The sequence below is a fragment of the Nipponia nippon genome, unplaced genomic scaffold (genome assembly GCF_047370975.1).
Source record: "Nipponia nippon isolate SJK-2023a ecotype South Korea unplaced genomic scaffold, ASM4737097v1 scaffold_37, whole genome shotgun sequence".
Lineage (NCBI taxonomy): Eukaryota > Metazoa > Chordata > Aves > Pelecaniformes > Threskiornithidae > Nipponia > Nipponia nippon.
The window spans coordinates 339,412-354,908 of NW_028262355.1; the positions used below are offsets into that span (position 1 = coordinate 339,412).

General features: G+C 46.2%; 1 protein-coding gene and 1 long non-coding RNA gene across 3 annotated transcripts in view; one reads left to right on the forward strand and one right to left on the reverse strand.

Annotated features, from left to right (window-relative positions):
- The first annotated feature begins 406 nt into the window (after positions 1-406).
- Positions 407-15,497, forward strand: part of ME2 (malic enzyme 2) — a 34,454-nt gene continuing 19,363 nt past the window's right edge. Inside the window, exons 1-2 of one of the 2 annotated variants that reach the window (XM_087772740.1) lie at positions 407-761; positions 7,788-7,915. In XM_087772740.1, coding sequence (XP_087628866.1) covers positions 7,808-7,915 — 108 coding nt within the window. In that variant the 5' untranslated portion in view covers positions 407-761; positions 7,788-7,807. The remainder of the gene's footprint in view (positions 762-7,787; positions 7,916-15,497) is intronic. The other variant, XM_087772739.1, reaches the window with a different exon arrangement.
- Positions 758-4,348, reverse strand: LOC148053771 (uncharacterized). Its single transcript, XR_015707903.1, has 3 exons — positions 3,320-4,348; positions 2,453-2,584; positions 758-1,775 (listed from the first exon to the last, which is right to left on the reverse strand). It is a non-coding gene; the product is annotated as an uncharacterized LOC148053771 (long non-coding RNA).

The following is a 15,497-nucleotide window of genomic DNA, read 5'->3' on the forward strand; positions in this document are numbered from 1 at the left end:
CACGGCCCTGTCCCCTCACATCCCCGTCCCCTCACATCCCCGTCCCCTCACGGCCTCGTCCTCTCACGGCCCGGTCCCCTCACACCCCCGTCCCCTCACGGCCTCGTCCCCTCACACCCCTGTCCCCTCACAGCCCCCATCCCCTCACGCCCCCATCCCCTCATACCCCCGGTCCCCTCACCACCCCTGTCCCCCCACGACCCCCGTCCCCGTCCCCCCACACCCCCGTCCCCTCATGGCCCTTGTCCCTCCACACCCGCGTCCCCTCACACCCCCATACCCCCACCACCCCAGCCCCCTCACGGCCCCCCACGACCCCGCCTCCTCACACACCTCCCTCGCCCCGCCCCCTTTCTGGAGCACCGCCCCTCGGCCCCGGGCTCCTCGCCCCGCCCCTCCACGCTGATTCGCTGTCGCGCCTGGCCTAATTAACATATCACAGGCCGCGCCCGGGCGCGCCTGGCCCGGTTTCCCCTCTGTCAGGGCGGGGAGCCGTGGGGAAGGAAGCTCATTGGCCGAGCGCCGCCGTCGGCCGGCGAGCCGGTTTCCTTTTCATTGGCTGGGTCAGTTGTCAGCCATGGGGAACACCCCGCCCTCCGGGGTGTCCCTCCCCGGTGCCTCCGTGTTTGCTCCATTCAGTGGCGGGTTCCGAGGCGGACGGAGCTCCGGCGGATGGGAGCTGCTGTTGCACAATAGACACAGGTCCTCGGCCAGCATCACTCAGAGGGCAGCATCCGCAGGAGGAGGTAGATCCCGTTCTGGTAACAATTTTACAATTGCAATGGCGTACGAAGGGCCTCTGTCTCTTTACAAACCCGTACCTCGGGGGCGTTTTCTCCAGAGCCTCGACCCTTGCCGCCTTCCCTCCTCGAGTGCCTCCCCCCGCTTCGAAACCTCGCCCCCGGCCCTGCCGCCTGCGTGTTGCCGGGCTGAGGAGAGGGCGTTCGCTTCCCGCCCTTGGCCGAGCGTGCCACCGAGCCGTGCGGTGGGCAGGGCCGGGGCCGGCAGGGCCCGGGCGTGGGGCCAACCCCGGCCTGCCCTCGGCGGGGGGACGAGGCCCACCCGGGAGCGGGGAGGGGGATGGAGGGAGCTCCGCGTCCCTCGCTCCGGTTGACTGAAGTCGCACCCAAGCAGCAGCTCCCCGGGCTGTGGGGAGGCCCCGAGGCTCGGCCTGCTGCGGGGGGACCCCCGGGGGCAGCGAGGCCGCGGCCCCCTGCCCTGGCCCCGGCGGCAGGTGGAAAACACCAAAAGCGGCTGTTTTGCTTCGGAGGAAAGCGAAGCCCGAGGCGTGCAGGGGCGCGTGTTTACCAGCTGTCAAAATGGGTGACAAATTCAGCTACCGCCCTCCAAGAACAACCCGCCTCGTTGGTAGCAGCTCCTGGGGTCACGCCTGGGAGGGTGCTCCCCAAAACTCCCCAAATTCAGCTGTTTCTGCAGCTCCTCAGCCTTGGCCGAAGGTCCCCGTGCCGGCTTTCGACCCGCGGTGAACTTCTACGGCACGGCCCTAAAAGCTGGAGAGTAAAAGTTGGGAAGCGGCAGAGCTGCCGGCGCGGCGTTGGAAGAGGAAGCAGCGTCAGGCCGGCTGGTATTTTTAGAGCTCGTTTCTGCGGTCCTCGGGTTTTGCCTCTCGGCTATTTGTTAAAAGAAGTGGCGGTGGCTGTTTGAAATGCCACCGTCGCAGGTCCCGCGCTCCTCTTGGCCTCGCTGCAGCGTGAGGTTGAACGGTGCTGGTCTCCGAGCAGCTTGGTGCCTTATGCTGTGGCACGAATCTCTGACTGCTTGAAGAAACCCAAAACCATACAGCAATGTTGATAAAGAGCCGATAAAAAACAACGATCTTGCAGCCAAGCAAGCTGTTAACTATTTGGTGTCTTTGTGGTCTTAATTCCAAAAAGTTAGCAGTGAACAGCAAAGGGAAATTTTCTATATATGTGTATATACATATGGGTAATACAAAGAGCCAGGCAGAATATGAAACTCTGCAAGCGATCCGTGTGTGTGTGCAGCCAGCAGTGTCTAACGTGTTGTTGGCTCTATTAGACGTGGTCAGGTCGATAGAAAGTTAGCCTGAGCATGTATTTTAAGAGAAAGTATGTCTTACAGTCCCAGGACAAAACTTCTGCTAATCCTGTGCGGTAGCGTTATGAGTCAGCAGCGTGAGCGCAGACAAGATTTGAAGCTTTTTCTTCTGCAAACTTAAGAAAGAAGCTGTCAAAATGCGTGGTAGTGTGCCGTGCTTGAGTGAATACTAATTGAACGTTCATCTTTACTACTGGTGGCAGCGCCTTTATTGCAACAGAAGGAACACTTTGCTGTTACTTGGGCTGGTAACTAATTGCATATGGATAGTGTTTCAGATTCTTCTGTAATTTAAACAGGATTTTTTTTTTTTTAAAGTCCTAGCTGTAGCGCACACCAAGGTTTATAAGTGGTTGACAGGCTTGTAGTTCACCTGATTGGCGCTGAATTAGTAAGCAGCTCAGTTTCTCCATGCTTATTGCTGAGTTATTCTCCCAGGAAGAATTCCCTTTTGCAAGTGTGTTGAGAACATCCTTGTTTCTCTTTCAGCTTATATCCAAAAAATCTGTATTTTTGAGCGGAAGAAAACAGCCTTAATACAGCCGTGTACCCGTTCTTCGGAAGAAAGCAACAGTGGCTTTCTGTTTATTTGGAGGAATTTAATATTCTGCAATCTTCTGAGGATTCTGCAGGATAAGGCCTTTGTCTCTCAGACGTAGATGCGCTTACCTTTACTACTGGGAGCCCTCCCAGTAAGACAAATGGAGTAAAACCAAGAATGCGAATATATCTTGTCAGAGTAAGCCAAAAATACTGCTGCTGCAGTTTCCACAGGATGAGATAATGGACTTTCTGATGCTTAAGAAAAATATTTAGGTCAGATCCATTAATGTATAAAAAAATAGCTCTCTGATGTTGTGTGGTAAGAGCTTTTATGAACCAAGACTCCAACACCAAGCAATTTAGTCCTACTTTCTACTTGTGCTGTGAGAAGTTTGCTAATATTGTAAGTTAATGTAGAGAACATACGCTCTTTTTACAAAGGTGTTCTGAAATTATTTGAATTTGCCTGTGTGCTTTATTTGCTGAACGTTTCAAGCCTCAAATTGTGAACTAACTTACTCTGCTTAAGTACTCCGCGCCTAACTTTTCTCCTTGTTAAATTGGTTGCCTCAGAATAAGAGGGAAGAAAAGTAGTTTCAAAATCTGCTTCCAAAATGACCCGCTCGCCACTGCCGAACATTTTATTAGTAACACCCCCCCTATGATTGTTCCTTTTACTTTGCAGATCTCAACGTACCTTAGAAACATCCTTTAAAATGACGGCTCGGGACTTTGCTGGAAGCAGCCTCATCTCCCTGCTCCTTCCTCCGCACCCGTACGCGTTGGGGTGCTCCCGTTGTCAAATGCAAGTGCCCCCTTCCCCCTCGATCCGCAAAGCACCCGCTGCAGTGCCGCAGGGTGGCGGGTGCGGGGAAAGCTGCTTTCTTTAAGTGAAAGTCTCATTGGAAGACACATTTATAGTTGGTACTTGCCTAATGTAATAATTTTAGACCTCTTTATCATTACTGAAGTGATGAAGCCAGCTAGCGTGTGCCTGGTTTGTGTCATGCCTGGGTAGGCACGGCTTGTCTGCTTATTAAAAAAAAAAAAAAAAGAATAGAGCGCAGCGGTGCACCCACACCAGACTCGGGATAGCTGCAGACTCACTGATAGACTGCTGTGGGTATATAAGAGAAAATGTTTGTTGGCCTTAGAGCAGTGGTGCTTAAAAAAGCAAACCCGACTGAGGCCAGAAAGATTGGAAACTCTGCGAGGCCTCTATGGTCTTGAATTAATAATTCCAGCTTGTGTTATCAAGAACAAGCTCCCGTTAACACACAGACCTCGGGAATTTCTGTACACGAAAGAAAGACTGGAACCATTCATTTACGCAGGATTTCAGGACTACTTGGAGTATATTGATGTTTAGCCATCCTTCAAACTGAATGAAGACTGCAAAGTCATCAAGCGTAAGTTGCTGGCCACTGAGAAATACTCCTTAGCATTAAGGTATAATCCACAAGTCAGGCAGCCTGTGCAGTAATTGAAGCAGACCTTGCTTTAATTCACACTGAGCTCCCTGACTCTCCGAGCAATGTAATTGTACCTTTGAAAAGTAGGATGAACCTTTCCCTTAAAAGCAGCTTTTGCAATTTAACATCCATAATTGCAGCAGCAAAACATTTGCTCCTAGATAAGGGCACTTGTGCAGTATTGGTAATTAGTTTGACCTGGCCAGATGCCTCCTGATAAGGCACAGAAGAGAGCTGTCATCTGGTATGCTGAAGAATTTAATTCTCTTAAATTGTGACACAGCACGTATGTGGTAATAAGTCAAAAATTGCCAGTCGTGTTGGATAAAGTCTAGTGGTGCGCCATGGTCTTGTTTAGTCCTTACCATTGTCAAGTACTAAAAGAAGAAAAGAAATCCTTGTTCTGGTTATGCTGACACATGTTTTGGCGGGAATTTTATTCCTCTTTCAATTCCTCTGCTTTCTTCCTAATTCCTCCTCACAGGACATTGCACGACCTCCGTCCTCTCTGTGTTTTCACGTCGTTGCAACCGCCCGTCTTTCCCTCAGTTGACATCCTTCCCCTTTCTCTATCAAAATCATCTCTCCTTTTTCTTATGGTTAAAGTATCGCCATCTCAAGCCTGGCCTCTCTTCTACAAACCCCATCATAAACCATTGAAAAACCTCCCCACAAAGCAGCCTTTTCACCCAACCTTTTCATCTCCTTGAAACCAGGTATCGGTTTGGGGACCTTTCTTCCACACTTGTCCTTGCAGCTTGCTGTCTGCCTGAAGTGCTTCCCAGAAACAGGGCTGGTAAATACGAGCCACCGGCCACGAGGCTTCGTGTCCTTTCCCACGAGGCCAGAGGAGAAGCAGAGCTGCCCAGGGCTTTACTGTCAGTCGGACCATGCTGCATCTAAAGTATTTTTATTGTCTGGTGGTATCTTTCATCCGAGAAGCTGTGAGCTGTAATCCCAGACTCCTGGTGTGAGCTGTTTTTATGGCTACCCCGGCGCTGCATCTGGCTCAAGCGGTCCTGGTGAGCCAGTGCCAGCCTGGGAGCTCTGTTTTAAAGGCGAGTGGCTTGTTCTTGCCAGCTTGGTGGCCAGCAGAGCCAGGAGGAGAGGGTAGGTGAGTCATGGAGGGCCATGGCCAAAGCCCAGAGGTCTTGGCACTCCAACAGAGGAGTACGGACAGGGGATGGGGAAGGATGCTTGCTTTGTGGTTTCAGGGTAAGTCACGTTAAGGTGAGTTTTGGAGGCAGTTTCTTGCTCAAACATGTTTAAAAGTCTGCGACAAAAGGAGTTAGAGGAGATGCGCAAGATGGGAGATGAAACAGGAATGGGAAACAATTAGAAAAGCCAGGGACTCAGGACTGAGTAACCAGTCAGGTTTTATGCTGGATCTAAATTCACTGGGATCGTGTCTCTTGGATCTAAAGAGAGGGACTGAATGGAAAACGAAGCCTGGTTTCTCCCACCTGCTGCGTGCTTCCGAGATGCCTCCACCAAGAGAATCATTTTAGGTGCCTGTATGGCACCTCAGAGGAGAGAAGAAAGTAAGATTTATAAGATTTGAATCGCACCCCTGAAAAGTCTCTTTGGCTTTCTCTTGTTGATTAGAGAGTTAATCGATGAAGTTAGGAGAAATCTGGACCACAATCTTGTTTGGTTCTTAAATGCTCATTAATTGCAATGAAGTAATTGAAGTTTAATTAGAGTGAGATAAGGTGTGGTGTTTGGCCTACTTTTTAATTCCTCATTTAAGGTATTTGCTCGTGCCAGGTTGAAGCCACCCCGACGCCAGACCGATGGGATGCGACGCTGTAATCACAGATCATTTTTAGCCTCACGTGCATGAGGAGATGGACTCGCAATTGTGTAACGACGGCAAAAGAGCAACCAGAATTAAAACCAGCTAAGGCTGAATTTGCTATTCCTAAAGGCTGGTTGTTTTGCAGCACAAATTTAATTTTGCTTATCTGATCCCGATTTTCAGCTGCCCTGAGTTCTGGCAGACCAGCTGTGTTTAGTCCACTGCTAGCTGGTTTAGGGAGGAATTATCATGTTAAAAGCAACATTTGTTTGGAGTCCTGGCGAGGCTTCCATTCGCCCTGTCTCCAGGCAGTAAATTTATCTTCTTTACCACGAAACAACTAAACACGTGGGTTTTGAGTGGAACTTTTTTTCAATTGCAAGGCCTAAACAAACAAATGAAAGATGAGAGACAGGGATCCTGCTGAATGTTAGTGCTTCTTTCCTCTACGCTTTAGAATGGGTAGAAGAGAAACTCGGGTGTAACTGATGATGAAAAATATTAAATGTTTGCATGTGTTTTTAAGGCTTGGAAAGATTTTGAAGAAAATCCTGGGATTGCAACTTGTAAGATCGGTCTGCCATCTTAAAAGCTGATTATATGTAAATTTGATTATAGAGAGGTCTTCTAAAGTATTCAGGCTATATTTAAGATAATGAGGTTTTGTCCCTTAATCTAATTTTGGCTTCCATCTGGAAGAAATTAAAAATCCGAACCATGCATCATTTCATTCCTTAAAAATGTCTCGTACCTGCTGTACTGTCCTTGCCCGTGTTTTGGATGTGAACGTCCAGAGCACCGGCTGCAACGGGAGAGGGAGAGGGGTTCCCTGCCATGCTGATCCTGGATCTCTGTCTTCCTCCACTGACTGTACAGGCCTATTGCTAAAGGGATCTCTTTTTTTTTTTTTTTCCTCTCCCCATGTCAGGATTCTGCACGATATTGCATCCGAGCTGTGTACGTCTGTCCTTTCTGGCCTGCTATCTTAATGTGTCTTCATACAGGCCGCGGTCCTGTGTAAGGTCTCGCTGTTGTCTCCCTGTGTTGGTGAAATAACGTTTAGAGACGAGTCCAGTACGCGTTCCCTGGTGGTACTGCGTCGTATAAGCATGTAATAAGTGATAATTTCTGCTCCAAAGAGCTTGCAATTAATAGTTGAATAAAATGGGTTTGAGAGTGGTTATCACCTGGCAAGAACTAAGCTTTTGAGTGGTATTAACAATTTTTTTTATTTTGTTAGGGAAACATAGCCTTTAATGAAAAGGGTATACTCTCTCTGAAAATAACCAGGTTTTTTTAGGTTTGGAATTTAAAAAAATCTAAGCATGGAATCCAGAGTTCAGTGAATTTTTGACCATTGTAATTCTACATTTTGTTCTCATCTAGTTTTAATATGCTAATAGACATAGTTTCTTTCCTTTCTGTTGTCCAGGCCACAAGATTTCATTGTAAGAAAGCTATTGCAGAAGCTCAGCTTAAATTTTTTTTGCCGTACTAGCCCAAGTTATTCTGTCCTCCCTGGTATTTGCACTGGTGCCAGTTGCACGGGTCACCACAGGAGGTTAATATTTGCTAATGGCAATTCTGCTCTGGGTTTCTGGTGCAGCTATAAGACAATACCTAGTGAATGCTGGCTGACTGCAGCCCACAGCATAATGCTAGCTCGCATGAGTATCCCTTTATGTTCTCTCCGCTCCTGTGCTCTCGTCGTTGTAAAGCCTTCCTTCTTTTTCTTCCTCCTGGCTGCCGCAAGGCAATTTGGGGTTATTATCATGGCGTTAGGGCAAAGAGTCTTATCTAGCATGTACCTATTTCTTTTACAACAGATGGCGTACAAATATGAACATTAGGTCCACTGCCTCTGTATCTGAATGATTTTCTTTTCCTTTTCGCAGGTGCAGTATAAAAAAAAAAAATGTTCTCCCGACTAAGGGTAGCTGCCACTCCCTGTGCGATGGCATGTCGCAGTGCACATACGAAAGAAAAAGGCAAGCCACTGATGTTAAACCCACGAACAAACAAGGTTGGTAGTGTGTGATTATCAAATCTCTTATCTTCATCCGGTAATTGTCCAATGGACCTTGTTCCAGGGTGAAACCACCTCCAGGAGGTGTACTGGGCCACAGCCAAAAAAAAGGGTACAGAAGATAGAGGAGTGAGTGATCGTTTCAGGTTTACTACATGGATACCTACAGTACAAGGACTTCCAATAACACCTTCTGCTTCTGTCAGCCTGCGCTTCCCCTGGTTTGCTGCGCTTTACGCAATCCATACTGCTGCTTCCTTGTGCCAAATGAAGAGTCACCGATTCTTGCTGATGACTGGCTTAGTTTGGGGGCTGGTTGAATTGAAGTAAAGCTTTAGCAGATAAAGAGTCTTTATTTCATAGTTTGCAAAAGTTAATTCTGAATTCACTCTTGCTAGTGATAGAAAGTCCTAGCCTCTCTGTCCTAGTCCTGGCTTTTTCCTGCGAGACCGTGAATTGGGACTGAGCCATATCAGTAAGAAACATCCCTGTGCAGAGAGTCGGACAGAGAGCATCTAAAAATAAGCCTTGAACGGAGCTAGCTGGGAGGTAGAGACATTGTGATAATTCCATGCATTGGGAGGAACGTCTCCTAAGAAAGTAGCTTTTTTCTTTTTTCCCCCCTTCACAAAAATTTTCCTATTTCCACAACCGCATTCCCAATCTCTTTTTTCCCCCTGGAGTAATAAGCAGCCTTCAGCAATATTGAAACAATTAATGTGTAAACTAAAACTAGTAAGAAATGAGATGAGGGCTTTTGGTAGCTGATCCAAGATGTCTAAAGTGGCCAAGAAAGGTGACAAATCCAGCTGCTTCTGGCAGGGTATTTCCTGAGGAATGGAGCTGTAGAAGCTCCATAGTTTTATGCTATGTTTTTAATGTCTGGCTTTTCTCCTCTTCCCCATTCTCTGCTTTTATTTTTTCCCCTCCTGTAATGCCTTGTATTTCCCCTTCACTGTAAATTTCCTTCCCTTCCTTTTCTGCCCGTGGCCCTGACTCCTTCTCTCCCCTTGTATTCTCAGCTCCTTCCCATGTCCCCTTTGCCTTGATGCAAAGAAGCACGTGCTGCTATAAATTGGCCAGCTGGCAAGCCAGACACATAGCCCCGAGCCTTTCTCTCAGCAGAAGGACTAGGCTGGCTCTTTCCTCTGCACAGCAAAATCTTTTCTTTTTTCTTTTCTTTTCTTTGTCTCTCTCTTTTTGTCAGAATTAAAAGTTGGCCAGTGGGCTCGAAATATCTGGGGAGGATATCGAACTAGGAACCGCAAGCTGGATCTCCCTGAGTCTTGCCCGTAACTACAGGGAGAATTGCTCATGTTTCTTTTGGCACAAGTGGCTGCTGAGTGTCCTGAAAAGAAAGGAAGACGACAAAATGTAGACCTGTAGTCATGTTTCTTACTGGTTTTTGTACAGTGTAGCGTGGCGTGAGATGCCTCGATACTGCACGAATGCAGATTGCGTATTGAGAGAGAGCTGTAGAAGTTAGAGACTGACTGACTGCAAAAATAAAATTGGGATTGCTGTGTTGGGGAAGGAGAAAAGAATAGATTGGTGTGATTTGTCAAGATCGGATTATCTCGAGACTTCTCTGAGCTATAAACACTTTGACGTGCCAGTGGAAATTATTTCAAGCCCTGTAAGCTTGTCCAAGTGCTGATTATGCAACAGTATTCAGAAACAAAAACAATAGGTCATTTCTTATTGTTTTTCTAGTGGTGATATATTTCTATTCTTTTTTTTAGGCCTGGAATTCTCTGGTGGACTGAGTATTCTTTATGTTTTTTTTTTTTGAGGAGGAGGAGGGAAGAATAGAGAGCTGCTTATTAATAGCAGTTGACTTTTCTTATTTTTTAGTATCTCCAAAAAATGATACTTGTGAGAGGAAAAAAACCTTTCCACATTTGTTGGGCTCGGTTGCATCAGTCCGTCGTTAAGGCTGGCACCTTTTTGAATGGATCTGTGAGCTAGTTAAGTGATATGGCTTGATACTGGATGCAATATCTGTATAGATACGTATTTTGGAAATTCAGCAGAGAAATAAATGATTGACTAAATATGGAAAGTACTTTACCCTTTGTGCTTTTCTTGCCCACAGTGCCTCATGTGCATATATTTATCATACACATGCAGGCGCAGATAAAGGGCTTTATCTCTTGCTGGCAGCTTATTGAGATCATCATTTTATGACTCGTGGTTTAGTTGCTTATGTTTAGTTTTAACAGTCCCTATCAACTCTCCAGAACATTTGGTCTCCTCTAATAAACGTGGGCCCTAAAATACAAACTGCAAGGTGGCAGCATCACTAACAGGAACCCACCCCTTCCCCTTGTGCAAATTAATCTGCTCCTGTTGTTTGCCATTGGAGTAGGTTTTTCTCTTACCATTTGGGTTTTTTTCTTTTTTTTCCCCATCCTTACCTGTCTTTTGCAGGTACATACTGCACCTACATCAACTGGTTTAGGTTTTTACGTTTGAAGGCCAGCTTTCAAGTGTTTATTGTCAGGGCGGCTCAGGAAAGGTCATGAGCTATATCGGTAATGCCCTTGCCGTTGCAGCCAAACAATTGCAGAACATACTGTAACTGCATTGCTGGCATCTATGTATATTTACGATCTTCCATGATGTTTGATTTCTGCTCTGTGACAGGGATTCAAATTACAGTTAATTGGCTTCAGGACCTTTTATTCTGCTGGAGATCCCTGCTGTGCCAAGGCAGCGTTTTAAGCTTGTTGGGCGCTGAGAACACTGTTAGGACAACCTCATTTGTTTAGTGTTGGCAATTAAATTCTTATTTATATTGTGGGAATGCTTTGGGTTCTCACTCGAGGGCCAGGGCTACTTCTTCTAGCACAGAACAGATGATGAAGGAGTAGATCATCCCTGACCTTGGCAATGTCCATTCGGCCATGTAGAGTGGCATCAGTATGTCTTTATCTTTACTGGAAATATGCGACCCGTAACATTATTCGTGTATTTGCTTTCTGTGTGCTTGCGGCAAATTTGTGACTCTGAATAATTCGTGACACTTTCTATATTTTAGTTGGTGATTTTTCTACCTTGTGGCATCAATTCTTCCCGTTACTCTCGAAGTGCATGACCGTAGTTTGTACGGTTGATTCCATTACCCCGCTTTCTATTACTCTGTTCCTCAGTATTTTTTTTATTATTTCATTCTGTAATATTCTCCTGTACTGACAATGCCTCCCAAATTTTTAGCTTCAGCAGATATCTTTAGGACATTGCATTAAACACACACATGCATGCACACGTATTTGTACGTATGTATAGGCCTGGGCACGTGTGTGTGGGAATACATGATAAAATTTAAAAAAGAATTCACTGGCAGTGCCACAAGTGGCAGTTTAATCCCAGACTGGTTCCTGAGGAACTGTCCCAGTGTCTGTCTTCAATACAAGTGGTTATCTTCTCATATCTTGTATTTAGCTAGACCATTAGTCACAGTTTCATCTGTATTCATTCTCAGCTTTTTCAGCCCAATTTATTTTCATCTGTGCCTTACTGAATACTTCCAGAAACTCTGATAGATTACCTTTGTTTAAAGAACCGGTTCTCTTAACAGAGATATAGGTAACCTCACTGACTTCTGGCAAATATCTGAACAATGTGTTTCCAATTCAGAATAAAAACCAACCAAACAAAAAAAGCCAACCCAAAGTTAAAGGTAGTTGGACAAAATAAATAGAACAAGAGAATGTGAAGAAAGATCCTTCAGATCTGCATGCTTTTAAAGGGAATTAAATATGGAAAGATGGAACTGTTCAATCTGTAACCAGCTTTTATCATCTGTCTGAAAAGGTGCTCTAAGTGCCAAAGGTGGTATTGCACCTCATTTAACTGAGATCAGCTGTTCTGCTCGGGACCTGTGACTGCTGGGACGGTGGGTGGAGGAAGGAAGGAAGCTGTCTTGTTTTTTAGTTTTTTCAGGTTTTTTTTTTTTAATCAGAGGATTAATGCCATTAGAGGAGAACAAAAGCGATGGCATCTGCTCAGTTAGAAAAAGAGCAGTTTAATGAAATGTCTCTGAGGTGTTCAGTGATGCTATACGGTGTAGATGAACCGTTCCAGTCCGTCGTGCTCATGATTTGCAATGTGCAGCTTTACCGTAGCCGTTGGTGCTTGGAAACAAACCCTAGAGAAGCTGGATGACTTTCATGCTGGTGTGTAAAAGGCTTTCTGTTGCTGACTTTTTCCCATTTTCGGCAGGGGAATGCTTTTAGGTGAAGCCACCTCATTAGTAAATGAGAGCTACTGCGGGTTCGCTAAGTCTGGTTCAGCAGCCGAAGTGATTTACATCTGGTTCCGCACGTACGGAGGCGGTGCAAGAACCGGTGGCATCTTTGTCTGCAGAGAGACTAAGGTCTTCAAAGGCTTAATAACCTGGGGAAGGTCTGGGTCATTTCACAGTTCAACAGGGAGTAGATTGCCGTGCTGTGTCAGCCCTACCATCCAGTATATATACTCTGCTGTTTCTGGAAGAATAAAGATAGGAAATTGAGTTTAAAAAATGAAGGTGGAAAGAAATCAAAGGAGATTTCCGTATTCTACACCGTCCTCATAAACACAGAGAAACTTTGAATCTGTGGTTGAGATAGCAAATACACCTTTGAGTTGTATGAGTGAACTTGATTAGTTTGCAGGGAAGACACGTTGTGCAATAGCGACCTTTATGATTTAGCAAAAGGAAGCAGAGTTAAGAGAAGTAGCCCACAATCCAATGTAAAATCTACTTTATTTTAAAAACGTTTATGATGAAGCCTACGATAAACTGCTGAATATATTATAACGATGATTCGAAGTTATATGAAAACTATTTGATTAAATCTTCCTGATGAAGTAGGCTAACTCATTTTCCAAACAGTGGCATGTTTGGATATATTCTGCATTTACATCTTTATCAGGGGCTTTGAATGGGTTATTTGTTATCAACTGTACAGGTTTTCAGAGTGCTTGGGAGTATTTATGGTATCAGGTAAATGTATCCCCTCCTATAAATATATATATGTATATATATGCAAGACTTTGCAGCTGGGGAAACATTATTGCCACTAGTACTTCTCTGCGTAGAAATCTCTCAGTATTACTTACTCAGTGGTGCTATAAAAATCATGCTTGCAGGATCCAGGTCTCCTGTTCACCTTCATGCAAAGCAGGCAACTAGAATTTTTACATGCTGGTATTTATAGCACCACTCGCTTTGTGTAGTAGAGGCCAGTTGTTAGGGCTAAAGTCAGGTCCCAGTGCCAGATAGTTTGTGGATTAAAGGCACAGTACGTGGTGATTCAAGGTGAGCTTGTCTTAACGAAAAAACTGTCAACACTTCATTTTACTTGCCTTTTTTTTTTTTTTTTTTTCCCATGGCAGTACGTTGGTTTTGTTGCGGTAAATTTGTCCATGCGTATTAATTCATTCATTTGTGGTCTTTGAAGCGTGCTGGGTTTTCTCCTAGGTGCTCTCCCTGCTTTCGCTGTACTATCTTAGAAAGGACACATTTTTCTGAGCTGTAAAGAGGATTAAGGAAAGTAAAGTCAGTGGATAACACTCAGCGAAAGGACACCTAGCACTGTGGGTCAAAGGAAACCAAAAAGCGACGCCTGGAACTTAAGCCCGAAGCATGACAGTATTTAGGTATTTAATCCCAGTGGAAACCAGAGGGAATTTGGCCCTTAAGTAGGTGCTGGGATCTGAAGTGCCTTTGAGAACGTCGGTCCCAGTGCTGCAAATTGCTGAGCATCTCCTGGTTCACTGGGAACTGATCGCTGGTTCTGTCCAGCTGTACTGGGGTTTATAAAATGAGGGAAAAGGCTAGGAAATCTGTAATACTGCAGCTCCTAGGCACGCTAGTTTAAGGAAAATCTCTGTCTTGCGAGGTGCTGTATAGGGAATAAGCCGCAATCCCAAATCCAAAGCAAGAGGCAGCTGCCGGTCACGGGCAAAGATAATGAATGGGAACACAGCAAGTGTTGGAAGGGCTCTGGGTTTTTTATAGTGCTGCTCTGGACTAAACTTGTTCTGGTCTAGTTGGAACGAGGATTAAATTTCTGAATGGAGGCTGATGGCATCCAGGTTCCTGAGTTAGGCCTGGGCAAAAATTAAAGCATCTTTTAATGTGGTAAGATCTAATTGTCACATAAATAAACAGCTGGAAGTACTTAGTATCGCTTAAAGAATTCACTAATGTTATTGTAACTCCAGATACACTGAAAAACCAGGTTGCCTCTAGACTGGAAAAAATGTGAATAATCTGAATAAAGATGGGTAGCTGTTCTCCTTAATACTAACCTCAGGGCTTATTTGATATTATTAAGGACCCAGGTAGTTTAAGGTCACTGGTTTTACTGCACAGGGAAATTAAGGAAAAGCCATATCCCAGTGGCATGCTAATAGTAGAAATCAGAAATTTAGGTAGACTTTATTTTTAAAGGGACTTGAGAGTTTCTGATGGGGAAGATGTAGGATTTGCTAGCAAGGGATTTCAGCTAGTTGAGAGTAAAATGGCCATGTAGCCAGTATGGTACCGCTGAAGGGGTTCTGGCCTTTGACATGCCTTAAACTAGTGACGTTAGTGGCTTTACTGACCAGTGTTTATGTGTATTCTGAAAAGAGACTAAGCTTTTTTTCTTTCTTCTTAATATCATAAATCTTTTGGCATCATTTTTGGTTTTGTAGTGCCTAAAGTAACAGTCAAAATATTACATTTACCAGCTGTACTCAGCTTTGCATCCTAAATCACTTGTAGAATCATAGAATCGTTAAGGTTGGAAAAGACCCTTAAGATCATTGAGTCCAACCGTTAACCCAGCACTGCCAAGCCCACCACTAAACCATGTCCCTAAGCACCACGTCTCCCCGGCTTTTAAATACCTCCAGGGATGGGGACTCAGCCCCTGCCCTGGGCAGCCTGTGCCAGGGCCTGACAGCCCTTTGGGTGAAGAAGTTTTTCCTAATATCCAACCTAACCCTGCCCTGGCGCAGCTTGAGGCCGTTCCCTCTCGTCCCATCGCTTGTTCCTTGGGAGAAGAGACCGACCCCCCCCGGCTCCAGCCTCCTTCCAGGCAGTTGCAGAGAGCGATGAGGGCTCCCCTCATCCTCCTCTTCTCCAGGCTGAGCCCCCCCAGCTCCCCCAGCCGCTCCTCCCCAGCCTTGTGCTCCAGCCCCTGCCCCAGCCTCGCTGCCCTGCTCTGGCCACGCTCCAGCCCCTCCATGGCCGCCTTGGGGTGAGGGGCCCAGCGCTGAGCACAGCATTCGAGGGGCGGCCTCACCAGTGCCCAGCGCAGGGGCACCATCACCTCCCTGCTCCTGCTGGCCACACTGTTCCTGATACAAGCCAGGATGCCATGGGCCCTCTTGGCCACCTGGGCACACTGCTGGCTCATGTTCAGGCGGCTGTCGACCAGCACCCCCAGGTCCTTTCCCGCCAGGCAGCTCCCAGCCGCTCCTCCCCACGCCTGCAGCGGTGCCTGGGGTTGTTGTGCCCCAAGTGCAGGACCCGGCCCTGAGCCTTGTTGACCCTCACCCAGTTGGCCTGGGCCCATCGCTCCAGCCTGGCCAGGTCCCTCTG